The 27,876-nt window shown below is 52.4% G+C and overlaps 1 protein-coding gene across 4 annotated transcripts in view; it reads right to left on the bottom strand.

Moving 5' to 3' along the window:
* The window catches only part of ESRRG (estrogen related receptor gamma), a 122,803-nt gene that overhangs the window by 34,747 nt on the left and 60,180 nt on the right, over positions 1–27,876 (bottom strand). For 3 of the 4 annotated variants that reach the window (XM_061558894.1, XM_061558896.1, XM_061558895.1), the window contains 2 exons: positions 5,756–6,249; positions 3,228–3,344 (listed from right to left, as the gene is read on the bottom strand). In XM_061558894.1, coding sequence (XP_061414878.1) covers positions 3,228–3,344; positions 5,756–6,236 — 598 coding nt within the window. In that variant the 5' untranslated portion in view covers positions 6,237–6,249. Of the gene's footprint in view, positions 1–3,227; positions 3,345–5,755; positions 6,250–23,448; positions 23,735–27,876 lie in introns of those variants that run through there. The other variant, XM_061558893.1, reaches the window with a different exon arrangement.

Genomic DNA, 27,876 nt, shown 5'->3' with positions numbered 1-27,876 from the left:
GCAGGTTGGAGACATTGTATTGACTGCGAAGAAATGTAAGTGAGTGAGGGCAGCATGCAAGGCGAGGAGAGATGAAGGCTGGCGGTCGAGACTCGCGACATAGCAGCAACTAAAGGAGGGAACACGCCGGAGAGGATGTCCACTGCAGAGACAGAGTGCAGAAATCAGCTGACATGTAAGTGCCAAGATGGATTGCTGAATTGCAAGACCATGAGAGATGATGACAGCTTGGGAGGGGGGGGGCGGGGACAGGGAGGAGGCCGTCATCCAGCAGTGGATTGATCAGTGCTCATGACGACGATTACGATGCTTCGGATGGACAAACAGATAAGCGTACGTCGCGTACGTCACGTACGGCACTTGCACCGACAGAAGAGACTCCGCCTCTCCCGCACGTGCAGGTCATCTCTCAATGAACGACCGCGTTCACTTTCTTAATATTCCTCTATCGATATTGGGCAAGTGATGCGATGCGTTTGAGAATCTAAAGTATCACCATTCACAGCACAAACGCCACCATCCCCCTTCGTCTCTCTCTCTCTCTCTGAGGCCCGTTGTTTCATCAGGGGACTTGAATCTTGTTCTGTGCCGGAGGGACTGCACCCCCCCCCCCCCGCAAGGCGCTCGCGCTGATGATGACGGCGTGGCACCCGCGACTCAGTTCAGCATCGTGGCCTCATTACCCTCCTGTGACAAACGCTTCGTCAAGTGTCCGCACACGTCAGGACCGACGAAGAGGACGGTGAGGGCGCCGCTCCGCCTGCGTTTACCGGAGTTTCATCTGCGGGTTTTTTTCTTCCCCCCCACGCCCCCCCCCCAACAGCGGTGGAGAAACGGCAGGCGAGGTTTTTATTCCCACAAGCGCAACGCCCATCAAACACAAGTACCATAAACAACTGGGCGGCGCCGCGCAATCCATTTGTGCGTGCGGAGTTTGGATCGTTGTAAATCACGCAGACTTCATCGTGACAAATATGGTTTTCAAGTCCGCGCATTTGCCAGTGATGACGGTCGTCATTGATCCGGAGCCCTTATTTACAGCAACATTAGCAGCAGCACAGAGCGCGCAGCGCAGGCATGCGCCCTGCGCGATGGGAACGTGTTCGGGAGAGAGCAAACTACCGTGTGGTGCAGGGTGGAGTGTGAAGGTGGAGTGTGAGGGTGGAGTGTGAGTGAAGTGAGGGGTGGAGTGAAGGTGGAGTGAGGGTGGAGTGAGGGTGGAGAGAGGGGTGGAGTAAAGGTGGAGTGTGAGGGTGGAGTGAGGGGTGGAGTGAGGGGTAGAGTGAGAGGTGGAGTGAGGGTGGAGTGAGGGGTGGAGTGAGGGGTGCAGTGAGGGGTGGAGTGAGGGGTGGAGTGTGAGGGGGGAGTGAGGGTGAAGTGTGAGGGTGGAGTGAGGGTGGAGTGAGGGGTGGAGTGTGAGGGTGGAGTGAGGGGTGGAGTGAGGGGTGGAGTGTGAGGGTGGAGTGAGGGTGGAGTGAGGGTGGAGTGAGAGGGGTGGAGTGAGGGTGGAGTGAGGGTGGAGTGAGGGTGGAGTGAGGGTGAAGTGAGGATGGAGTGAGGGTGGAGTGAGGGTGGAGTCAGGGTAACGTGAGGGTGGAGTCAGGGTGGAGTGTGAGCTCTGAGGCCTCGGAGCGTCACCCTGTTGAGCTTCTCCCCCTCTCTCTGTGCCGGGGGAGCTGAGGGCGTCCGCTCGCTGGCATGTCGCGCGCATGACGGGCGGAATGTCCAGACCCAAATAAAATGTTTAAAAACCCGGCGCACACAATAAAACACGCGCAGACGCGGCCGGGAATGACAAACGGCCCTCGAGAGGGGTGAATCCAATTAAACAGAAGGAGCTTCAAATCGACAGGGCTTGCATGCAAATGCCCGGAGATGCAACCGGCACCGCTTACGTCTTATGTGTCCGGCATGCCCGGCATTAATAACGCTGAGTACGTTCTCGGTATTAGATAACATTCATAAAGGAAGAGTAAATGTGCATTTAGACACATTTAGAAAATGAAGTCGGGGAAGAGCCCAGTATATCAGTAAAAATGATGGACGACGAGGCCATCTGTAACACTAAAACACAAATTACCAGCGCCAGTTACTCTCCTTTATTATTCGGGCATCGAGGCGCCGCGTTGCTGCATTCAGTTGGACTCCCCTCCTCGCCGGGCCGTCTCTCACATGAATAATGATTAATAGGTTGTATTACACTGCAAATTAACAAGCTCTTTACACATCATCGCCCTTGCCTTTTTCCTTCTCTCTAATGATACTCTGCTATACAAATGGGAAATTGTATAACTGTTCAAGGTTTCATTGCGCAGCCAATTTTTGCTAATGCATTAGTTCATTTAGACGAACAATACTTTTTTAAATATATATAAACATTGCGCAAGAGCCGGCTTAATTTAGAAAAAGGTCCCGTAACAAGTGCTGCTCCCACAGCGCACGCATCGACAACACGGCTTTAGGTGGCGGAAGTTAACGCCGGTGGAACGCCGATTTATCCGGGGCGGCGTTATTTTATTTGTTTGCCATCATTGCACCCACAGTGTTGTATCCTGCTGAGATAGACGACAGACGCAGGCACGGTAACTTTGCTGGCACTTGCTTATCCGAAGCCGGACCCTCTCCTCCCTCCACCTCCCATTCGCATGTGTGTCATTCAGAGCGTGGACCCCGCTCCCCTGTGACGAGCGCGATCGCTGCGATTACAGACGGCTCCCCCGGGCTCCTCTAGTCAGACCACCGCCCCACGGGCCATCCCCGCTACCCCCCCCCCCCCCCAAGCCTCCTTTTGGAAACAACCATAGAACGACCACCCCTCCTCGACCAGAAGGCACGTCGGTTGGCCCAAGAAGTGCGAATTAAATATTGTGGGCGATGCTTCCTCGTACCCTCACGAAACTCCACGAATAACTCACGGCCGTGAAGCCCGAATAATGACGCTCGGAGAGCGTGGGGCTTGCTGGCACAAAGCGGCTCAGGAGTTGAAGTCTCCATCGCCGCGTACGCCGGTGAGCACGGCCGCAAAACGAGCACGTGGCGCTGTCAACGGCACGTGCCGAGAAACACCGGTCGACGAAATTGGATTTGTGGCCTCGCTCGCCACTGTGGGGAGGATGCGCACTCAGGTCACGGAGATGCACCGCTCGTGTCGAGATGATGAATGACCCCGGTCGTGAAAATGCGTGCATGCACCACACACACGCACGCGCGTGCCGTTGGCCACTCACCTTCCTTGAGCATGCCCACCTTGAGGCACTTCATGAAGCGGCACGCCTGGCACGACTTGCGGCGCCGCTTGGTGATCTCGCACTCGTTGGTGGCCGGGCAGCTGTACTCGATGCTCCCTGCGCGCGGGGGCAGCGGTGGATAGTAGCGGCGGCGACGGCGGCAGCGGCGACACCGATGTGGCAACACAAAGCGGACGCAGGAGACAAGAACATTAGACACGGCAAGATGTGCCAGCGCTCGAGTTGACTGCGGTTAGGGGCAATTCATAGCGCCGGCGGATCCTGGACGGGCAGACAGCACGCTTCCACACACAGCGTCCAGACCAATCATTTAAAAATACGAACATGAAGACACCCTGGTCCATCTGCTGCTGGATGAGGGTCTTCCCAAGCCACGCCGGTTGTTGGGGCTATTCGACCGTACTCCACCATGCTGCTTAGTGTTGGTGAAGATAGGGGAGCACAGCAGTGAGACATAGAAGGAAATTTCAACCATTGATTTTTCTGTACTGCCCTCTGCTGTCCACCACATAGCTGATAATCCTACAACAACCTGCCATGCATGGTGGTCGTCCATCCAAACACCACCCAGTCTCAGACATGCTCAATCTCTGAGATTTGACGAGTTCAACTGCATCCACGGTGATTTGGTCATAATCCTCTAAAATGTGCTTAATGCTAATCTTAATTGACACTAAAACTTAGTTGGGTTCAATCATAATGTGGTGAAATTTACTTCTCAAAGAGGAACGACGTCACTCATTATGAATGGGACTCTTCAAATTCTTCACGTAGATGTTAAACGTGACAGCCTGTGACGAGTGTAGTTCATGCCGGATGAGTGAGAGTGAAATATGACCCATGTGGATGAGAGAAAGAGAGAGAAGCGTGATCCACGTGGATTAGAGTGAGTGAAGAGTGATCCATGGAGATAAGAGTGAGTGAATAGCGATCCGTGTGGATGAGAGAGAGAGAGAGAAGAGTGATACGTGTGGATGAGATTGAGTGAAGTTGTCCGGGTGGTATTGCCACTCATTAGACAAGACAGGGCACACAAGGGGCCTTGCTACATCATCCTCACACTGGATCAGAAGCAGCCAAGAAACCTTTACAGATCATTGAACCACATGCGTATTAGCGTAATTAGCACTCTGGCCCCTGGGGATGCAAGCCGAGATGAAATATTTCAGAGTTAATCACACTTAGTAAACACTGATTGATATTGACAAAACACGGTCGGTCGAAGCCAGGCATCGGAAAAAGCAGAGAAGCAGAAAGCAAACCACTGTCGATAATTTGCCGAGTGGACAACCTCAGGCGTCAGAACTTAATCACCCCTCGCTGCGCCGACGCGCAGAGACAGGAAAAACCCCTCACTTGATCCCGGGCCACTCCACTCCAATTCAAATGCAAATGCAGAGAGAAAAACTCGGATTCTTCAGCATTACTGAAGTGAAACGTGTGATTTTGTTGTCCGTTCTGATTTCATCTCTTCTTTAATTCCAAGTAATTTTTGCATTTAGAATGTAATTCCAGTATCCAATTACCGCGCCGTCGAGCACTTACGTAATTACCACGCAGGACTGTGGCTGTTCCGGACAAGAGCGCTTTTAAAATTAGACCCAAATATTTCACTCGGTGACACAGAGGAGCACAGCCCTTTTGAAATAATGTGTTCTTATTTTTGTGCTTCCTTTGTCTTTTTCTCAACTCAGCAAACACACACGCACATGCATATACATACCCACGCACGGAACACCCACGCGTGCAGACACACACACACACGTGCGCGCACAGCCAGACACGCAATATCAGATGACACAAAAAAGCGTATGTTTGCATTGACACAACAGTGGGCAACCGGCACACACTGAATGACACACGCAAATCTAACGCACGACACTCTCAATAAACTGCAAGAACGCCCATAATTAGTTCAATAACCATTTGTTCCATCTAAACAAAACTTTCTTTGGCACATTGAGAAAGAGTACACCCAGTGTAGACATCTGAGAAGGCATGGGGGTTCACTGAAGGGACTCTCGGCTGGGTAATGTATCCAGGTGGATGTAAATGCTTCGTGTCACTTTATAAAAACGCGACATGCACGTGAATAAATCAGCTGCTATAAGAGACAAGAATTTATATCATTCTGGACCACCGGACACGAAAGGTGCATGCCCGTGAACATATAAAGTAGTTTGCGAATTTTTTGGCAAAATCTGTATGGGTTCAAAAGGAAACTCCAGGTTCTCTCTGGACTTTGAACTCTGACTGCGGAGCCACCAGCAGCAGGAACCCGTTGCCCAGAGATCTCTGGCATGACCACTTCCACCGTACTCATCCTGCACAATGTGGGCCGCACGCGATTTGTGAAGAGCGCATGCAAATGCGTGGGGCTGTCAGCAGTGGAGCAAATCGGTGCTTTACCGCACGAAGAGGCGTGCAAACTAGGCGGAGTGCCGTTTCACGAGAGAAAACTATTCTGAGGCCGTGAAAGTCGAAGAACGCTTGAGAAAGGCCCGTACCTTGGATTGTGCGCTTGAAGAAGGCCTTACAGGCCTCGCACGAGGCAACGCCGTAGTGGTAGCCGGACGCCACGTCCCCGCACACCAGGCACAGGCGCTTGGGCATGGCGTTGAGCATGTACTCGCATTTGGCCGTGGGGTCATCCGTGAGCTGTGGGGGGCCTCCACCCCCCACTCCAGCCGAGCAGTCCTCGTAGCGCCGGCGCGGCACCGCCGCGTTGGGCATGCCGTGGAAGCCCACGGGGGGCGAGTCCAGGCCGTGGTGGTTGTGGTGATGGTGGTGGTTGTGGTGATTGTGATGGTGATGATGGTGGTGGCCGTTGATGCTGCCGGCGGTGGAGTAGCTGCCGCTGCCGTCGGAGGAGCCACCGGGGCTGTGGTGGCTGCTGGAGATGCCATCCAGCATGGAGCTGGGGCTCGACGGCTCCGTCTTGATGTATGAGCCCCCGTTGGAATCGATGCGGCGATCTTTGGCTGACATCCTGCTTAGGAGCCTGGGAACGACGTCAATAGAGAGGACAGGCGGGGGCGGCACGGGGGACAAGGGATACAAGAGCGATAAATTACCATAAATCTTGGGACTTTCTTGAAAGGCAAAAGCCGTCAGCATCAGTCACTCCACAGTCAATACGGCATGATGTATCGTCGTGAAAATACAAGGAAATTAAAATGACCCAAAGGAAGAATAATATACGTTCAGCAACATTTAAACCAAGTGGCCTATTTATTAAATATCTTTATTGTTCGATAAAGATGATGCACTTATACATCTGAAGAGTTCAAGAGGGTGTGCATTGCGTTTGCTCCGAGACGTAACTGGCGAACAGGCACGGCCCGTGAATCTGATCTGAGCGCAGGGTTCCTGACCGTCTGTGCGCCGCCGCCGCCGCCACAAGCACCGCTTGTTCGGCACAACGTGCGGCAGGCTCCTGCTAAAGGGAGTGTGCGCTGCCTCCCACGAGCACACGGTGCTCGGCGCACACGGGTAATTAGGCTTTGAGAGTGGGAGCAAAGGACGACAGACATTACCAGTTTGTGGTGCTACGTACTGCAGCGAAGTCATTTATTGTGGAATTGGTTGCTGTCTGTTGACATAGTGGATAGGGAGAATGGGGTTAATCCTGCAGCCCTGCCTTCCATGTCAGTAATCAGGAGATTTGAGGACACCAATTAATTACTGGCCTCATTAAGGATATTGGCTGGAGGGGAAAAGGGTGTGAGCGTGGGGCCGAGCTTAAGTGCACCGCAGAATTGTGAAGATGTCATGTTTTACACCTAACGCAGCACCCCTTAACCAGCACGGGGAACTATTAGCGTCAGTGGTGATTCATGGTGTAGGGTGCGGCCAATCAGCTGGGACCCGGCACGGCACAACCGCCGTGGCGCCTGCGGAGCGAGCGGACACCCCGAGCACGCATGAGATCAGCCCAGCGGTGCCGTCAGCTCGTGGAGTGAGGGCGTCTTGCCCAGCGCTACGGGCACCCCAGCGCCCTGGACCAGCGGCCCAGGCTGTGGCCATTCTGTGTTGGTGACGCTAGTGCTATATCTTCCACTAACACCACCACTACTAACTACCACTACCACCACCAACACTACAGTCCTCGTGTGTAAGTGGAAAAATCAGTTTGATAGGTAAGAAATGAACCAGAGCATGAGGGTGCCAGAGACACGATCATTGTAATGGAGTTGGTCAAAAACGTTGGAATTGTCCATGGCGTCCATAGCAATAGGAAGGTTTAACATAACTTGGAATGAGAGTGAGCTATGGTCTGAAGAGAGAAGGCCATTTACCACATGAAGGAAAGCAGTTTCAAAAGAATGGCCTTAGCAGAAACCAGTTTGTACTGAATCGTGGAGATCACGAAGGGAGAGGCGTTTGGGGACATGCGAGAAGATAACACCTATTCGGGCTTTTCTGATATAAAGAAATTTGAGATAGGAAGGACATCTGCAGGCATGCTGGGACAGTTTGGATTCTTCTTTTTTTGACAGCAGCAGTCTTGAAGGCTTGGGGAATGGTACTGGAGGAGACTAAAGTCTTGAACGAAGCAGGCGATTTACACACAGCGAGGCTACACAGTGAGGGATGAATTTGTGAAGCAGAGGATGGAGAATTGTAGGTTGGACATGATTGTAGTGACGCTGCTTATGGTGATGGACTGAGGAATGTCAAGGGAAGGTGACTGGGGAGTAATAGAAGCAGAGTCAGATACCAGAATGCAACTCTTGATGGTTTTACCAAAGCAGAAGAATTAGAGGAGAGTTGTTGGCAACTGAAGGAGAAGAAGTGAAATCTGGCTGTTCCTGATGCAGGAGGGAGTGCTGAAGAGGTATGTAGGGGTTTCCAGCACCTTTTTCGATCATAAGTCTGATTTGGACCTTGTCAAAGCCGACTGACATGATTTGATGTCTTCCAGACCTGATTATGGATTTCAAGGCCAGATTTCTTACACTGTCTCTCAAGCATAGAATCAATGAATGTTTGCTTACGAAGGGCGGTTGAGTATCAGAGGGTCGAGGATGTTCTGTAAGATGTACAGGTCTTTACAGGAGATAGATCATTCGTAGCAGTAGGCAATGGGGGATACTGAAGCTGGGATCGAAAGGCTGAATGCGGAAGCCGATAATTGAAGGGGATGGTTGTCTGGTGAGGTGCAATGCACGTTGGTGATTTGGAAAGAGGTGGCCTTGAGGTAAAAAGATACGTTTGTAAGGTGGTGGTCACAATAAGTTAAAGGTAAAATGGTGGTGAGAGTGATGGACTTGTGTGTTGGAGACGACTGTGGCCATGGGGCTGGGCTGAGTTGTTAAGATGAGATCAGCTGGGAGGGATTCATGAATTTCACGGGACTGGAGACTCAATTTACCAGCAATGGTGAGTGGAGGGGAGGAGAGACCTGACGTCGAGGTCAGATCTGAAAAGTTGGAGTTTGGATTCGGTGATCGGTGGACGACAGAGACTCTCGTGTTAGAGGGGGTCACAAGGTGATGGGAGGGGGTCACAAGGTGAGGGGAGGGGGTCAGAAGGTGAGGGGAGAGGCCCTCAAAAGAGGTGACATTTGGGAGAATTTATGGTATGGAATTTACAGATTGGTTTAGGGATGACATCAAATTTCACCACGCCAAACAGGGGAGTGAGTGCACTTGTAGAGTTGGCAGCCAGGGAGGAACAACTCAGAGTGAGTGGAGCTCAGAGGGTGTGCGTGTGTCAAGTCCCAGTGAGACAAACGATGTCTATGGTGCCCTCCTGCAGGAATATCGTCAACAAGAAACGACATTCAGCAGTATAAAATTGACAAAAGGGTGGCTGGCACGTTTGTGCACTAGGCCTCATGGTGATGGGGTTGTTGAGACAGGCATAGCGATTCCGACATAGGAGCTTGTGATATATATAGAGAGTGGGTAGAAAGCTTGGGGTGGTGGGCATATTTGGTGACAGGAAGTAGATGTGAGCCTACCTCAACCCCTATCACTACCACGACCACAACCCCTCCTTAACCACTCCTATCTGTCCTTCTTTCTGTCACCATAGCTACACAGCCACTTTTAATAACCCCACTCTCCATGTTATCCACTATCATCGAATGCACAATTATACTATCATTGTTTAGCGCCTGGGACAAAGGCACTATATACATATATACGATAAGATAGTAAAAAAAACGTATGGTAGAGTTGAGAGAACTGGGTGATATTCATGGTAGTGAGCTTTTGGGTTGGAAGTACTTTGGACAATGTTGGTACTGTTGGACTTGGAGTAGAGTCTGTTTCTCCTTGGGCCCCAGTCAAGAAGTGATGATTCCTAGCTGAGGCAGAGGGCATTGCCATCAAGAGGGGCTGAATAGTGAGACCACTTCATCTGAGAGCAATGAAGGTGGCCACAGAGTAGGTTTACACTCCCAACTCTGACACTACCAAAACTACCATAAACACAACTGCAACATTATCATTTCCAATACGGAGACTCCCACCACTAACACAACCGCCAATAACAACACCACCCTCGTATGTATGTATGTATGTATGTTGAACTTCTTTCGCACCGTACGTAGCCAACCGTGCTAATCTGCAGGTGCGGGAAGGACAGCAAACTAAATACTAAAAGCATTTCTAAACACACCATGACCAACCACATCACTACTACCAATACAACCACCACAACTACCACCACGGCCACTATCAGCACGAACACTACCACTGCGTAACACTGTAAATGTTGTGGATTTACTCTCCAACACACCGGTGGGATGAAATAGTAACTAATTGGTGCGTTGTTTACGTGACAAACCTTACTGGCTGTGTCGGGTGGTGGAGGGTTACGACACATTTACACTTACACAATCTAACCCAAAACCTTTATGAATTATTATGAGTAACACTACCAACACCACCACTATTACTACTGCTACGACTAACCTGCATGCCTGTACAACACTGCCTGCTATTGAAATTGTAATAATGTTGCCCTTTTACTATTATGAGTTATTTTCATTCTTTTTTTTAATCGAATCCAATTAAAACGTGTTTTTTTCTAAAACATATATGTGTTCCTAGAACTAATCTTTTAAACAATAATAACTGTAATGCTGGAGTGGCAGGTTCAAACTTCATCGAAGACATAATGTGTTTTTTCGACCCAAATTAAACATGTCCACATTGTAACATTTTGCTGGCATTAAAGTGATTCATTATGAGCCATGTATTATGCATACATCATTTATAAACCTATTCCCAACCCTCGCCCTTTGTAAGGCTATTATAAATCAACATTATCTCAGATGTTTGTCCCACATAGCAATGGATTACCGTTAATGTCCTATTATATCACGACAATTAAACTTTTATAAAAACATAGCTTGTGGTTAAAATCTACTTCTTTAGACTGCTAAGTGTCAGCTGTTCATCCCAATTGCTCAGGATGCACGTAGACGTACTTTTATTTAGGAAGTTTTAAAGTATAAAGGGAAATAAATTCACAAATCAAAGAAATATGCAACTGAATTTTATAGGATGTTTTCTTCTTTTCAATTCAAAGGTGTGAAGCTTGGAGAAACGTTTGCACATATACTTCTGTAAATACGTACTCACAGTCCATACATTGTGTCCTGAGTGGTCAAATAAAACATTGGAACAGGAAAGTGTTTCCCTCGGAAAGGTGAATGACTGCAACTCTAATGATACTGTGCACGCCGACCGCTGGAGTCTCAGCAAGTCAACTTAATGCAAACGGCGTGTCTCTACTGCATGTGCACACAATGAGTGCTTGTCTGAACACGGAGTACATATTCACTACATACACAGTGCATGTGTGTCTGTGTGTGCATGTGCACAGGTGGGGAGCAGTAGTCGAGCGGTTAGCGCACTGCGCTACGGACCTGGCGACATCAGCGACGATTATCTGAACCGGTGCTGGGCCTCCCCTAGGTCGACTCAGCCTCAAATGAGTACCTGGTGCAGTATGTAAACATCGCCACAGGGGAGATAAAGGCGGCCGGGTGTGATGCTGGCCACCCACCCCCTCGTGTGCCGTGCCGCCCTTCATAGGTGCTCGCTAACAGCACTTGCCCTAAAAGTCTGCTAAATCTATACGTGGGATCTTTGCCTTGTGCATATGAAGTGAAGACATACGGCATAGACACAGACAAACGTTCACTGTGTACATCTACAGCAGCACAGACAGACTAACGAAAGCCAAAAAAATACTGTGGTGCACACCCTACAAATGTCCAGCAGGTTCTGTCCTGGCCACAATATAGATGGATGTCAGCCTGCCACCTGCCCAGTGATGCCATCCAAAGCTGTGCCACTGAGTTATTGTTTGGTGTCTCCCAGCGCCACTTCTCTTGAGTCCTCCAGACAGATCAAGCACTGATAGTCCAGGTGTCCATGCAGAACACAAGTTGTTCCATTCAACTGTGTCAGTCTTTCATTCATTCCCGGCCTGTTTTTTGGGTCGGGAATGAACTGGACATGACCTTTCTGCTACGCAGAAAAGAATTGTAATTTTAACTTTGCTGGCCTTCCTTTACCATCATATTATGATCACAACATTCAGCCAATACAGTTCATTATTTCGTTGTGGCTGTGAAGACACTGCGCTCATAAACAGTGGCATGAGCTGGCACGGTGAGCCCAATGTGGAGCAGAATGGCAATGCGCAAGGCCTGCTCCGACGCACTTTGCCCTGGCATCTGACATTGACGCTGTTTTTTCAGTTCGCCTTCTCCGCAACGTGTCTTTCTCCTAATGCTCAGCCATCATTTTCCCGACAACACCCCTTACATCTGCTCCGTAAATACCGATGTGCAAACGCCCAGGCTCTCGAGCAAAAAGAAGCTGCCCCGTGGCACCCACTTCAATATATCACACCAAGAGGCGGACGTAGAGCAGCCTAAAAAAATACACGTGGATGTTTTAAATGTTTTGCTCTAACCTTGAGATGCTGAGCGATTAATTGCAAGTTTGAAATTATCATGATTATAGCCGATATCCTTCCCGTGCAAACTATAATTTAAAAGTCAAAACTTTCCCGAGTGTTTGGATCTTTACGTAGTTGTACGTTTTACGCGTGTTTTTAAAAGTGCAAATTACGTTATCACAAATATATATGTGTGTGTCTCTGTACATTTGTAAGCATGGTATACGTATGTATGCGCGCATGCTTCGTGTACGTGCAGACGGATGCACGTGCACGCACGTGAATGGAGATGCTTATTTGTATATAAGCGTGCTTGTGGATGTACACGTGACAATATGTATGTGCGCCTCCGTGTGTATAGCGAATCGAGATGCATGTACATGCTAGATAAATCCGCATTGTATTTTATGTATGTGTGTATGTATGTATGTTGAACTTATTTTGCATCGTACGTATGTGTGCGTGGCAGTGTCACTGGCAGCACGTGCGTGACCGTCCCTTTCATTCTGCAACAAGATTGATCGTTACATTTACCTCCTTGTGTTAATTTACACCCCTTGTACTCCGCTTTGCTATTGTAAGTGTGCGAATGCATTTAGTATTTATTTTTGTTTTGCGTGACTGCCCCTACCAACACTAGACTTATTTAATCAGCACGGCATTATACTATCTAAGCGCAAACATCTCGTACATTTTACTCATGCGTGTAATATTTTGCATAAAATATTCGATGACACAGCGATCCCCTGGTGCGGTGCGACAGACAGTGATGTTCTAGGCGGGCAGGCAATGCGACAGCGAGCAGATCGTCGCAACGGGGACACTCCCACCACAGACGCGCGTCCATCGGCCGCCGCTTCACTCGCTGCAGTTTGTTTTTGCTACAAACTCGCTCTGGCTCGAACGCCGCTACGCTGTGTGCGTGCGCAAGTGCGCACGTGCGTGTGCGTGTGTACGTGCGTGTGCGTGGGGAGCAATAGTGTAGCGGTTGGCGTGCTGCGCTATGAACCTGGAGACCCGGGTTCGATTCCCGCTCACGGCCAACATCAGTGACGATTATCTGAACCGGTCCCGGGCCTCCCCTAGGTCGACTCAGCCTTAAACGAGTACCTGGTGCGATGTGTAAACATCGTCACTAGGGAGACAAAGGCGGCCGGGCGTGGTGTTGGCCACCTACCCCCTCGTGTGCCGTGCCAGCCTTCATAGGTGCTCACTAGCAGCACTTGCCCTTCCAGTCTGTTAAGGCTAAATGGGGGATCTTTGTGTGCGTGGGCGAGCGGTGGAACAGTGGTGAGCGCACTGCGCTATGATCCCGGCGATCTGAATTTCCAGCTCAGTGACAAATAGTTGAAACCAGTCTCGGTCTTTCCCTAGGTAGCCTCCAATGAGTACCCGGTGTGATGTCTAACGATCATCTTTGGAGAGACAGGGTCGGCCGGGTGTCAGGCTGGACGCCCACCTCCTTTTCAGTGCTGGCCTTCATAGGTGCTCCTTGACAGCGCTTTCCCGCAACAGTCTGTTCAAGGCTACACGGGAGACGTGTGTGTCTGTGTGCGCGCGTGTGTCTGTGTGTCTGTGTGTGCGTGCGCGTGTGTGTGTGTGTCTGTGTGTGCGTGCGCGCGTGTGTGTGTGTGTCTTTGTGTGCGTGCGCGCGTGTGTGTGTGTGTCTGTGTGTGCGTGCGCGCGTGTGTGTCTGTGTGGCTTCGGGGTCACAAACGCGTGCACCCCTTGGTCCGTTCTGGGCGAGACGGGGTGCACGAGTCTCATCAGCACTCTGTGAAATGAAGAGCTCCCACAGCGCAAAACTCTGAAATAAGACCAGGGGGGATAGAGTATAGGTTGGCTTCCAATGAACGTGCTCGACTGCCTCACTCGCGTAGAACAATTGCCAGATGAGCATAATGAAAGTATTAAGACGTGCACAACACACGCCCGGTATAATTGTGCTTACATGGAATGTGTTTGCCATTCGTTTATTTTTCCCGTGTGTGCGTACTGCTGCGGGGGAATTTATTTTTCACAATTCCTGTGAAAAAGTCAACATTTTTTGCTGACGTACGGTAAGTTTGCAATTGTTGTTCTCTGTAAAACAATGCAGTAAGGCAGGGGCAATGCATTTGTTTCAAAACAATACCGAAACAGTACCGAATCGCGCCAAGCGACGCCAATTTGAAGCAGTGCGTAAAAAAAATGCATGCGACTACGAAACGAGTTTTAACTCTTTAATTTCTTCACGACACCCGCTGATGGTCCCGATATGAAGCGGCATCTATTAGACGAAGCCATCGTGAATAGACGATCGTTTAAGCCCGGCGCGTGAATTTTTATTCTTTACAGCGGAATATCCTTGTCCTTCGTCAAACCAAACGACACGCGCGGTCTCGTTGTTGCCACGATGGACATCGTTACATCGCAAACACCCCCCTTAAATAGGCGTTCACATAGCCACATGCGTAACGCAATGCACAACTGCTGCCTCAAGACGTCTGCATAGCCCTAGATTAAATCACTACAAATAAATAATATGTAACTCTCGTCATTTTTATTAGACTAAATTCTGGATAAACAGGGAGTTCACGTATTTGCCTCTTCTTTCTTTTGTACGGCTGCTGATGTAGACGCAGAGCCACAACTACAATTTCACATTCAGATGGTCAAGATGGAGTGTATCACCGCCGTGATGTTTCATTCGTATTTTGTGGATCGGGCATTGCGTCGGTGTACGTCGTACGGTCTCTGTTCTCGATGATCACGGTCGCACCACCACTGGAGAGTTTTTAATTTACGATTTGTGCATTTGCCATGGTTTGTGTGGATGCAATTTAGGGTGGACAATGCGTTTCGCGGAAGATGAGCCCCACTGATATTCTGCGTTGCTCTCTCGCAACGTGTTTGTTTGCGAGTTCTCTTGGACTCCATCCAGTTCTCCAAGCTTCATTGGGGTTCAATTCGCATTGTTTAAGGTTACGTGTTAAGCCTCGTGGGTTCGTTTTAGCCAAACAATTTAAAGATATTTACAAAAAATATTTGCCAGAACAGTAGATCATCCTGGCATTTAGATTTTCCACTGAAAAAAAGTTCCGAATATTTTAGTAACATGTTTGCACGTGTATTGTATATATAACTGGACTATCAATTTTAATAGGAATTAATGGAAAAGATAAGCTAATTGCGGACGGCACTAATCAGCAGCGAGAGTCCCTGCCGTCCGTCCCCTTCCATCCCAGCTCGGCGCATTTATATTCGGCTAATTACCCCCCCGGCCACTCGCCGTGCCGACAGCGAGGAGCGCGAAGAGAAGCGCCGGCGGAGTCGTGGGACACCGGGAAAGGGGCGATGCGCAAGGGAAAGAGTGGCGAGTAAGATGGGTGGGTGGGTGGTGGGGGGGGAAGCAGGAGACGGGCAACGATGGAGAGCGATGGGGAGGCGCGAGCGCGCTTGTGTGAGATAGAGGCCGGGGGAGAGTGATGGGGAGGGCGGAGGGCAGCCGCAGCCCGCTGTGCCGCCACAGTACACCCTGCTGGCCGCCTCGGAGGGGACCCACCAACCATGGAATATAGCACTTTAGATTTAAACAAAGCCCCGGCGCTGTCGGCCTAACTGCTCTGTGATTATGGCGAAATTTATTTGATGCTCATCAAACTGTGGAAGAAGGAAAATGCCTCCACTTGGAAAGCCATTGGAGGTAGAAAATTGGATGAACCGGCTCTGCAGCCCGCTACCGTGTGTCATTATCCCTAGATAAATATGTCATAAATCAGACGTCAACGCTTGGTTGTTCGCGACTCGTCTGGCTGGAGATAAGCCCCCCTCCCTGGCTGCCTGTGTCACATCATTTCCCTGGCTCACAGTTCGCCTGGCTAAGAGTGCTGACCTACAGCAACTCTCAGTGCAGCACCTTCTGGTAAAAAGTGTTTTACTGAATTTTGTCCGGATCAGAGCATCGATAAAAACACACAAAGCTCTGTCTACATTGCAGTTATCATGGTTATAATAACCACCTGCTCTGGTTCGGACCAGTGGAAGCTATAAATAGGCCTAGTAGCCAGCTGGTGCGACTGCACATTCCGGATCTCTGGTGGAAGTATTTACTGTACCGTCACTCAGATAACCAGGCAATCAATCCTAAATCCACATGGCTAAAACACAAATCCCCCCCCCCCCAGCAGCCCCCATGCCTCATCTCCCTCGCCCACAGCCGCGTGCTTCAAAACATCCAGCCGCGCCGTGGGGGTCACAAGGCCTGCCTCGCTGCACATCCCCCACGGCTCGCGATCACTTCCCACCACCAATTGTGCGCTCACTCTCGTCGCTGCCGGAGGCGGCCAAGGCGCCGGCGCTCGGCTTCGAGTCTCCCGCACGTGAACTCAACGGTCGCTTCCCGGTCGCCGTTCACCCCGCTCGCTCGCTCGCTCGACCTCTCAAACTCTCAGTGTGTACCATGCGTCGCCCCTTTAGGAGAGCCGTGACCCCGTGAGCACAACCGCCGTGGCTCTCTGTCACTCCCAGCCGTGCGAGAGCCAACAAGCCGCCCCGTGACCCTTGCGCTGACGCTGTTCGAGTTCACGGTGACCTTCCCGTCACTGACCGTGTCGAAATTGGAATGCGCAAAATTCTGGCTATTAATGCCACAACCACGCGGCCTCTACCGCCGCCCTTGAAGGGTTCTGCTTAATGACACACGCCGGCGAAACATCATGCGCCAGACATCCCAAAACAAACAAATGTGTGACTGCGCACTCATCTATACACAAACGTGACGAAAGTTTACGCTCTATTGTAATTTTGGCAAAGTATGTGCGCATTTAATTAAAAAAAACTATGTTTGTTTTAAACATTATTTTACATGAAATTAATAACAGTAGTTATAGCAATATAAAGCAATATTAATATATCCCCAAACTATAAAGAAATATTCTTCCGAATACAAATGTACGCATAAAGGCCTTTTGGGATATAAAATGTATTTTATGCACGCGAACCCCATTTACTCTTCAAGCATGCTAAAATAACCCTGTGACTGATATTCCCACTGATGTATTTTATAGCGCAATACGCAGCTGACGCTGTGAGGCAGGGAGCAGTGAAGTCATCATAAAAGTCACAAAGCCATTGTCAAATTTTTCCACGGGCATGTCCGAAGGAGTGCGCGTCGGATCCCTTTATCCGCTCCCCGGCGCGCGCATGTGTGTGCGTGCGCGCGCGCGCTTTGTGAGGTTTTATCGGAACGCATGGAGCTGCAGACGGCTCCCGTTCGGCACCGAGCCAGGGCGACGGGGGGGCTGCAGGCTGCGACAGTTCACCTCGGGGAGGCCGGAGCGGCAAAACGCGCGCACTCCGCGGCGTGACCCCCCCCCACCCACCCACCCGATACTCTCACCGCCACTGTCAAAGCAGGTACTTTAGATAACAATGATGAATGAGCGCGCAACGGCGGCGGAATCCCCTTGCAAATTTTCTGGACGCTGCGAGCACTTTCCGTGTAACGCTATAACATGCGTCACACTAAAACCCGTCATGTGGTGAAGGCGTTCTAAAAATATCGGGACACACGCGCGGCGCGGCGCGGCGGCGGCTGCAACGGTCATGATGGTGTCGGTCATGTAACAATGCTCAAGTCCGGGAAACAATGAGGGGTAGAATAATGCTCTCGCGCACCGCTCGCAGAGTCACTGCGGTAACCCAGCGCACCCGTTTACGAGCACACACCGCCACCCCGTACAATGTAAGTCGTCGAGCCGTACCGACGGAAAAATACACACCATCTTTCCGAACGCTGCGCACACAGCCAATGCATACTCATAAACACACAATGTCGTCCCACGGCGGTGCAGACAGAGAGCCGATGTACAGCGACGTACACACCAATGTCCCACACACTGAGCAGATACACAGCCAACAGACAAGAACACACACCACCACCCCTCTCCCTGTTCCCCAACACTACTTTACACCTACGACTGGAGTTTGTTATGGGTCTGCTCGTGATGCATTGAGAAAACAATCATAATGCGGCAGAGCTCAGTTTATTAATTCACACAATTATGAGTTGAGTCATCTCTCCTCCAGTATCATCACCAGTTTAAAAAGTGCAACCAGCCACAATATCGTTACTAATCACAACACCACTACGAATCACAACACCACTACGAATCACAACAACACTACCAATCGAAACACCACGACCAATTACATCACCACTACCAAACACAACACAACTACCAATCGCAACACCACTACGAATCACAACACCACTACCAATAACAGCACTACCAAACACAACACCACTACCAAACACAACACAACTACCAATCGCAGCACCACTACCAATCACAACACCACTACCAATCACAACACCACTACCAAACACAACACCACTACCAAACACAACACCACTGCCAATCATAACACCACTACCAATAACACCACTACCAATTACAACACCACTACCAAACACAACACCACTACCAATCACAACACCACTACCAAACACAACACCACTACCAAACACAACACCACTACCAATTACAACACCACTACCAAACACAACACCACTACCAATCACACCACCACTACCAAACACAACACCACTACAAAACACAACACCACTACCAAACACAACACCACTACCAAATACAACACCACTACCAAACATAACACCACTACCAAACACAACACCACTACCAAACACAACACCACTACCAATCACAACACCACTACCAATTACAACACCACTACCAAACACAACACCACTACCAAACACAACACCACTACCAAACACAACACCACTACCAATTACAACACCACTACCAAACACACCACCACTACCAAACACAACACCACTACAAAACACAACACCACTACCAAACACAACACCACTACCAAATACAACACCACTACCAAACACAACACCACTACCAATTACAGCACCACTACCAATTACAACACCACTACCAAACACAACACCACTACCAAACACAACACCACTACCAATCACAACACCACTACCAAACACAACACCACTACCAATTACAACACCACTACCAAACACACCACCACTACCAAACACAACACCACTACAAAACACACCACCACTACCAAACACAACACCACTACCAAATACAACACCACTACCAAACACAACACCACTACCAAACACACCACCACTACCAAACACAACCCCACTACGAATCACTACACCACTACCAAACACACCACCACTACCAAACACAACACCACTACAAAACACACCACCACTACCAAACACAACACCACTACCAAACACAACACCACTACCAAACACAACACCACTACCAAACACACCATCACTACCAAACACAACACCACTACCAAACACAACACCACTACCAATCACAACACCACTACCAAACAAAACACCACTACCAATTACAACAACATTACCAATTACAACACCACTACCAATAACACCACTACCAAACACAACACCACTACCAATTACAACACCACTACCAATCACAACACCACTACCAAACACAACACCACTACCAATCACAACACCACTACCAAACACAACACCACTACCAAACACAACACCACTACCAAACACAACACCACTACCAATCACAACACCACTACCAATTACAACACCACTACCAAACACAACACCACTACCAATTACAACACCACTACCAATCGCAACACCACTACCAAACACAACACCACTACCAAACACAACACCACTACCAATAACACCACTACCAAACACAACACCACTACCAAACACAACACCACTACCAATAACACCACTACCAAACACAACACCACTACCAAACACAACACCACTACCAATAACACCACTACCAAACACAACACCACTACCAATAACACCACTACCAAACACAACACCACTACCAAACACAACACCACTACCAAACACAACACCACTACCAAACACAACACCACTACCAATAGCACCACTACCAAACACAACACCACGACCAATAACACCACTACCAAACACAACACCACTACCAATCACAACACCGTTACCAATAACACCACTACCAATCACAACGCTACTGCCAAACACAATAACAGCGATGGCATTTTCATCATACCATGGAAATTGTGAGTAAGAATAAAATAATAACTACACTGAGCCACAAAAAATAATTTCGCAATCAACGTTTTTGGGTTTAGATCGCGTTATTTATAAATGTGTCGTAACCCTCCACCACCCGACACGGCCAATCAGTAAAAAAGTGCCCGATGATGCTGGATACAATTACCAGCAAAACGTCGTACTCAAATTGTAAATTGTTGTGGTTTCACGCTTCAACACACCGGTGGGCTAAAGCAGTGAACTAATTGTCTTTTGTCAACGTGACACTTTTTTACTGATTGGCCGTGTCGGGTGGTGGAGGGTTACGACACATTTCTAAATAACGCGATCTAAACCCAAATACGTTGATTACGAATAATATTGGTCGCGAAAGCCTACGTGTTAAACTGATAATTTCGCAAGTTATGGAGTGTTTTTCTTTGGAAAAAAAAATGCAAATTATAATAAGTAATCGTGGATGCTGATGAAAATGGAATAATTTAAAGTTCCACCGAGCAGAGCGGCACGTCCGGCATGTCCGGCTGGAGCCGGACGCGCTGCAATGCACAACAACTTTCAAGACGCCCAAACGGGCGCTGACAAGGTGATAAACCTGCTGTGCTCGCCGGGGTTTCTGGGTCTGCTTGTTTAAAAATGATCGTCATATCCCAGCACGGGATGGTGCCCGCCTTGCCGCTCGCTGATTTAGGGCCCACGTCTATGGGATCACCTGGAGTGGAAATGTGATTACTGTCAAAGATGAATTGCACAGATGGGCAGGGACACAATATGGCCGAGGTGCTGTATTGGCGCGAAGGACCAATGATAAAGGCGAGATGATTTTTACTCGAATGTTTGCATATTGATAGTGGAAAGTAAAGTGTGAGTTATGAGTAATTGTAATTATTGTAATGGTATAAAACCATGGTAATTAAAAAAAATCCTACAACTGACATTCGAACTACGGCTTTTATTAATCTCCGGTGGAAGACTAAAATATTTGACGAGTGCGGTGATTTTGATTGCACCGCTATGAGTTTGAATACACATCGTGAGGTTTGTGTAGACACATTACACGACGGACAAATTCCAATATTGTTTATACATGCGGCATTTTAAATCTGGCGATTATTCGCAAATAATAATACACGTGTATTTTCTGTTTCCATATTTTACCCGTCACAAGCATGTTCACAAAATGTATGCAAGTGGATTAATAAAGAATTACCAAAAATGTTTATCTGTATTTTACCATTATTGAATAAGAGAAAAAATGTGATTTTTTTTGTTCAGATGTCCGGCAGTTTTTGGGAAGGATGACAATGGCGCGTCGTCATATTTTCAACGAGAGCATTAGCGCGCACGGTGTGCAATGGGGTATTGAAAAGCGGCAAATAAAACATACCCTCACGAAACGCTTAACACTTCACGGGCGGCACTTTTTAAAACACACACACACACAGTGTACACACGCAGCATCGTTCTCCATCACGTGCAGCCATCGACGGACAAAGCGATACACAACGAGTGCCAACCGTGACACCACCGCACGGGGCAATTAGCGGCCCGCGTTGTCTCGTGCACAATCAGAGGCGCGGGTCGGCGTGTCAGACGGCAGCAGCGGAGAGACGGCTGCGTGCGCCGTGCGCCGTTCATCACACACGAGCCCCGCGCCCGCCACGTCATGCTTGAGTAATTGAAAAGACAGTTGTCACTCACAGCAATTTTGATTCCTTTATCACGCTTCAACCGAAACGATTTTGTCCACTAATTCATTTCAAAGTCAATTACCTGGCGCTACACTCGAGTGTTCGCTTTTGCGAGCACTCAAACGGAGGAGAATCGCGCGCGCGCGCGCGTGTCCATCCCCCCACGTTTCTCCACGGCGAGCTACGATCTTAGTCACTCGCCACCTCCCCATCTCCGATCGCATCGCTGTGGAACGCGAGAGAAGCGCCGTCCGCTTGCCACATCGCGCGCACACCCCTGCGCCTCCGTGAGACGAGGGCGACGAGACTTCCCAGCGCAGGCGACGACGGTGCGGGTCACGCTCGGTTCCGGAGACGGGGAGCGCGCCACCATTTCGTATGTACGGGACATCGTCACACTCGCCCCCCTCGAACGCATGAACATAAACAAGAACACCGGGAAAAGACAGTGTTTGACAGAGTAGTTCATCTCCTGTTACCGTGTGAAATATGGAGGCAGGGATGGGGCAGAATGCAATAACCAAAAGTGCAACGCGCCGGCGATTGGATGTGTCAGCCCAGCGCTGTAATCTGCCCGTGAAGTATGAGCGCCGAGCCGCTTCAGTGGAAGAGGGCGAAATATTTCACTGCCTGGATAACACCAAGAGTGGCTATTTATTTCCCTCCTTAGTTTGGGACGATGACAATTTAATGCAGGGTTAGCAAGCGGCGAGAGAAGATTATACACGGCACAGCATGTCACCGTATAATCTGCTTTAAATGCCACCGGAGCAGCAAACGGAGGCGTGCGAAACAACTTTCTCTCCCTTTCCTACAAGAAACATTTGGAATTGAATTAAACCACAATGAAAGCAATCGCGGAGGCTTGCAGATAACTTTATCAAACACATTGTGCCGCCCGCCAAACGCCTGTCAGAGGATGCGCAGGACGTGTCGTCGAGCGGTTACCATGAAAGGCGATTATCATTTCAAAACCCGGCGGGCCCTGACACTCCAACGCGTCGTTCGCACACACGCACCGTATCAGAACGCACATTCACAACATGACAGCCACGCAAATGACCAGCACAATGCCGAGCGGCGCCACGGCCACCCTGACATGTACCCCACGCTTAGCCCTCTCAAAGGGCCCTCTGTGCCCCGCCGGGTGAGCGGACGCGACCGACGAAATCGTACGGGGCTCGAGCAACTTTAATGCGCCATCCATCGAACGGTGGACACGCATCGTCAATAAACATTGGGGGCGAAATAATGCTGCCCACGACAGCCTACGCCAGTAAGTAAAAACAAAAATGCTACACTTTTAAATAATTACCAAACGTACACTCGCATTTCGATACGACATTTTTAAATTCGTAAAAAAAAAAAAAACACCACTGTCATTTTCACACCAACACACACAGAATTGTCAAATGCGAAAATATCCACCGCGGTGGAATTTAAGTTTAAAATCGCATCGCAAGCGCGGAGAAGAGTCACTCACGGCTGGTAGTAGTGGAGCGGCAGGGGCTCGGCGAGGCAAAGTCCAGTCCCGTCCATGAGCACGCTTGAATGCTGCTTCCACAGCCAGGCTCTCGACGTGATAAATCAAAGACCCCCTGACAGTGCGGAGCAATTAACACAACTGTCCTCCAGTGGCATGCTCCAAGCACAGCCAGCTGGGACCAAACGCACACAATCATCATCAAGAGCTTTAAATCAGAATGTGGGTCATTAATATGGAGAGGCTCATTATGTATGCGCGGGGGCCTCGGGAGCCGATTGGTCGGCCGACCGCGCCGGACAGTCGGTTCGTCCGTCAGTCACCGGCCCAAGTGAGGTGTGGGGTGGGGGAGGGGGAGGGGGTGTGGGGGGTGGGGGGTGGGGGAGGAGCTGGGGAGGGGAGTGGGAGCCGCAGTGGCGAGCGGAGACGGCGGCGGGCAGCGGCGTCGCGCACCTCCCCTGCCGCGAGCACCTGCGCGGCACGGGGGGAGGGGGGGTGCGGGGGGTACAGGGGGTGGCGGGTGCCGGGGGGGACGCGCGCAGAGCTCGCGGCTTCAACTCCCCCCGCGCAACTCCCCCCACCAACTCCCCTCGCGCAACTCCCTTCACGCAACTCCCCCCGCGCAACTCCCCCCGTGCAACTCCCTTCACGCAACTCCCCCCGCGCAACTCCCCCCGCGCAACTCCCCTCGCGCAACTCCCCCCGCGCAACTCCCATCGCGCAACTCCCCTCGCGCAACTCCCTTCACGCAACTCCCCCCGTGCAACTCCCCCCGCGCAACTCCCCCCGCGCAACTCTCCCCACGCAACTCCCTTCACGCAACTCCCCTCACCAACTCCCCTCACCAACTCCCCTCACGGGACTCCCCCCGCGCAACTCCCCCCGCGCAACGCTCCCCACGCAACTCCCTTCACGCAACTCCCCCCGTGCAACTCCCCCCGCGCAACTCCCCCCGCGCAACTCTACCCACGCAACTCCCTTCACGCAACTCCCCTCACCAACTCCCCTCACCAACTCCCCTCACGGGACTCCCCCCGCGCAACTCCCCCCGCGCAACTCCCCTCACGCAACTTCCCCCGCGCAACGCCCCCCACCAACTCCCCTCGCGCAACTCCCCTCACGCAACTCCCCCCATGCAACTCCCCTCACGCAACTCCCATCGCGCAACTCCCCTCGCGCAACTCCTCTCGCGCAACTCCACTCGCACAACTCCCCCCACGCAACTCCCCTCACGCAACTTCCCCCGCGCAACTCCCCTCGCGCAACTCCCCCCGCGCAACTCCCCTCGCGCAACTCCCCTCGCGCAACTCCCCTCGCGCAACTCCCCTCGCGCAACTCCCCCCGCGCAACTCCCCCCAGGCAACTCCCCCCGCGCAACTTCCCCCTCGCAACTCCCCCCACGCAACTCCCCTCGCGCAACTCCCCTCGCGCAACTCCCCTCGCGCAACTCCCCCCGCGCAACTCCCCCCAGGCAACTCCCCTCGCGCAACTTCCCCCTCGCAACTCCCCCCACGCAACTCCCCCCGGGCAACTCCCCTCGCGCAACTCCCCCTTCGCAATTTCCCTCGCGCAACTCCCCCTTCGCAACTCCCCTCGCGCAACTCCCCCTCCGCAACTCCCATCGCGCAGCTCCCCCCGCGCAACTCCCCCCGCGCAACTCCCCTCGCGCAACTCCCCCCGCGCAACTCCCATCGCGCAACTCCCCCCGCGCAACTCCCATCGCGCAACTCCCCTCGCGCAACTCCCTTCACGCAACTCCCCCCGTGCAACTCCCCCCGCGCAACTCCCCCCGCGCAACTCTCCCCACGCAACTCCCTTCACGCAACTCCCCTCACCAACTCCCCTCACCAACTCCCCTCACGGGACTCCCCCCGCGCAACTCCCCCCGCGCAACGCTCCCCACGCAACTCCCTTCACGCAACTCCCCCCGTGCAACTCCCCCCGCGCAACTCCCCCCGCGCAACTCTACCCACGCAACTCCCTTCACGCAACTCCCCTCACCAACTCCCCTCACCAACTCCCCTCACGGGACTCCCCCCGCGCAACTCCCCCCGCGCAACTCCCCCCGCGCAACTCTCCCCACGCAACTCCCCCCACCAACTCCCCTCACCAACTCCCCTCACGGGACTCCCCCCGCACAACTCCCCCCGCGCAACTCCCCCCGCGCAACTCCCCTCACGCAACTTCCCCCGCGCAACGCCCCCCACCAACTCCCCTCGCGCAACTCCCCTCACGCAACTCCCCCCATGCAACTCCCCTCACGCAACTCCCATCGCGCAACTCCCCTCGCGCAACTCCTCTCGCGCAACTCCACTCGCACAACTCCCCCCACGCAACTCCCCTCACGCAACTTCCCCCGCGCAACTCCCCTCGCGCAACTCCTCTCACGCAACTCCCCTCGCGCAACTCCCCTCGCGCAACTCCCCTCGCGCAACTCCCCTCGCGCAACTCCCCCCGCGCAACTCCCCCCAGGCAACTCCCCCCGCGCAACTTCCCCCTCGCAACTCCCCCCACGCAACTCCCCTCGCGCAACTCCCCTCGCACAACTCCCCTCGCGCAACTCCCCCCGCGCAACTCCCCCCAGGCAACTCCCCTCGCGCAACTTCCCCCTCGCAACTCCCCCCACGCAACTCCCCCCGGGCAACTCCCCTCGCGCAACTCCCCCTTCGCAACTCCCCTCGCGCAACTCCCCCTTCGCAACTCCCCTCGCGCAACTCCCCCTCCGCAACTCCCATCGCGCAGCTCCCCCCGCGCAACTCCCCCCGCGCAACTCCCCTCGCGCAACTCCCCCCGCGCAACTCCCATCGCGCAACTCCCCTCGCGCAACTCCCTTCACGCAACTCCCCCCGTGCAACTCCCCCCGCGCAACTCCCCCCGCGCACCTCTCCCCACGCAACTCCCTTCACGCAGCTCCCCTCACCAACTCCCCTCACCAACTCCCCTCACGGGACTCCCCCCGCGCAACTCCCCCAGCGCAACTCCCCCCGCGCAACTCTCCCCACGCAACTCCGCCCACCAACTCCCCTCACCAACTCCCCTCACCAACTCCCCTCACGGGACTCCCCCCGCGCAACTCCCCCCGCGCAACTCCCCCCACACAACTCCCCCCGCGCAACTCCCCTCACGCAACTTCCCCCGCGCAACGCCCCCCACCAACTCCCCTCGCGCAACTCCCCTCACGCAACTCCCCCCATGCAACTCCCCTCACGCAACTCCCATCGCGCAACTCCCCTCGCGCAACTCCTCTCGCGCAACTCCCCTCGCGCAACTCCCCCCACGCAACTCCCCTCACGCAACTCCCCCCGCGCAACTCCCCTCGCGCAACTCCTCTCACGCAACTCCCCTCGCACAACTCCCCTCGCGCAACTCCCCTCGCGCAACTTCCCTCGCGCAACTCCCCCCGCGCAACTCCCCCCAGGCAACTCCCCCCGCGCAACTTCCCCCTCGCAACTCCCCCCACGCAACTCCCCTCGCGCAACTCCCCTCGCGCAACTCCCCTCGCGCAACCCCCCCCGCGCAACTCCCCCCAGGCAACTCCCCCCGCGCAACTCCCCCCTCGCAACTCCCCCCACGCAACTCCCCCCGGGCAACTCCCCTCGCGCAACTCCCCCTTCGCAACTCCCCTCGCGCAACTCCCCCTGCGCAACTCCCCTCGCGCAACTCCCCCTCCGCAACTCCCCTCGCGCAACTCCCCTCGCGCAACTCCCCCTTCGCAACTCCCGTCGCGCAACTCCCCCTCCGCAACTCCCCTCGCGCAACTCTCCCTTCGCAACTCCCCTCGCGCAACTCCCCCTCCGCAACTCCCCTCGCGCAACTCACCTCGCGCAACTCCCCTCGCGCAACTCCCCTCGCGCAACTCCCCTCGCGCAACTCCCCTCACAAAACTCCCCTCGCGCAACTCCCCTCACGCAATTCCCCTCACGCAAATCCCCTCACGCAACTCCCCTCACGCAAATCCCCTCGCGCAACTCCCCGCGCGCAACTCCCCTCACGCAATTCCCCTCACGCAACTCCCCCCACGCAACTCCCCTCACGCAATTCCCCTCACGCAACTCCCCCCGCGCAACTCCCCTCGCGCAACTCGCCGCGCGCAACTCCATTCACGCAATTCCCCTCGCGCAACTCCCCTCACGCAACTCCCCTCGCGCAACTCCCCTCACGCAACTCCCCTTACGCAACTCCCCTCGCGCAACTCCCCTCACGCAACTCCCCTCACGCAACTCCCCTCGCAATTGCCCTCACGCAACTCCCCTCACGCAACTCCCCTCGCGCAACTCCCTTCGCACAACTCCCCTCACGCAAGTCCCCTCGCAATTCCCCTCACGCAACTCCCCTCACGCAACTCCCATCACGCAACTCCCCTTACGCAAATCCCCTCGCGCAACTCCCCTCACGCAACTCCCCTCACGCAACTCCCCTCACGCAACT

The sequence above is a fragment of the Lethenteron reissneri genome, chromosome 25, assembly GCF_015708825.2.
Source record: "Lethenteron reissneri isolate LAM-NWPU_2019-01 chromosome 25, ASM1570882v1, whole genome shotgun sequence".
Taxonomy (NCBI): domain Eukaryota; kingdom Metazoa; phylum Chordata; class Hyperoartia; order Petromyzontiformes; family Petromyzontidae; genus Lethenteron; species Lethenteron reissneri.
Note: the sequence above shows the minus strand (reverse complement) of the source record. Positions and strands in the feature narration are given on the sequence as shown.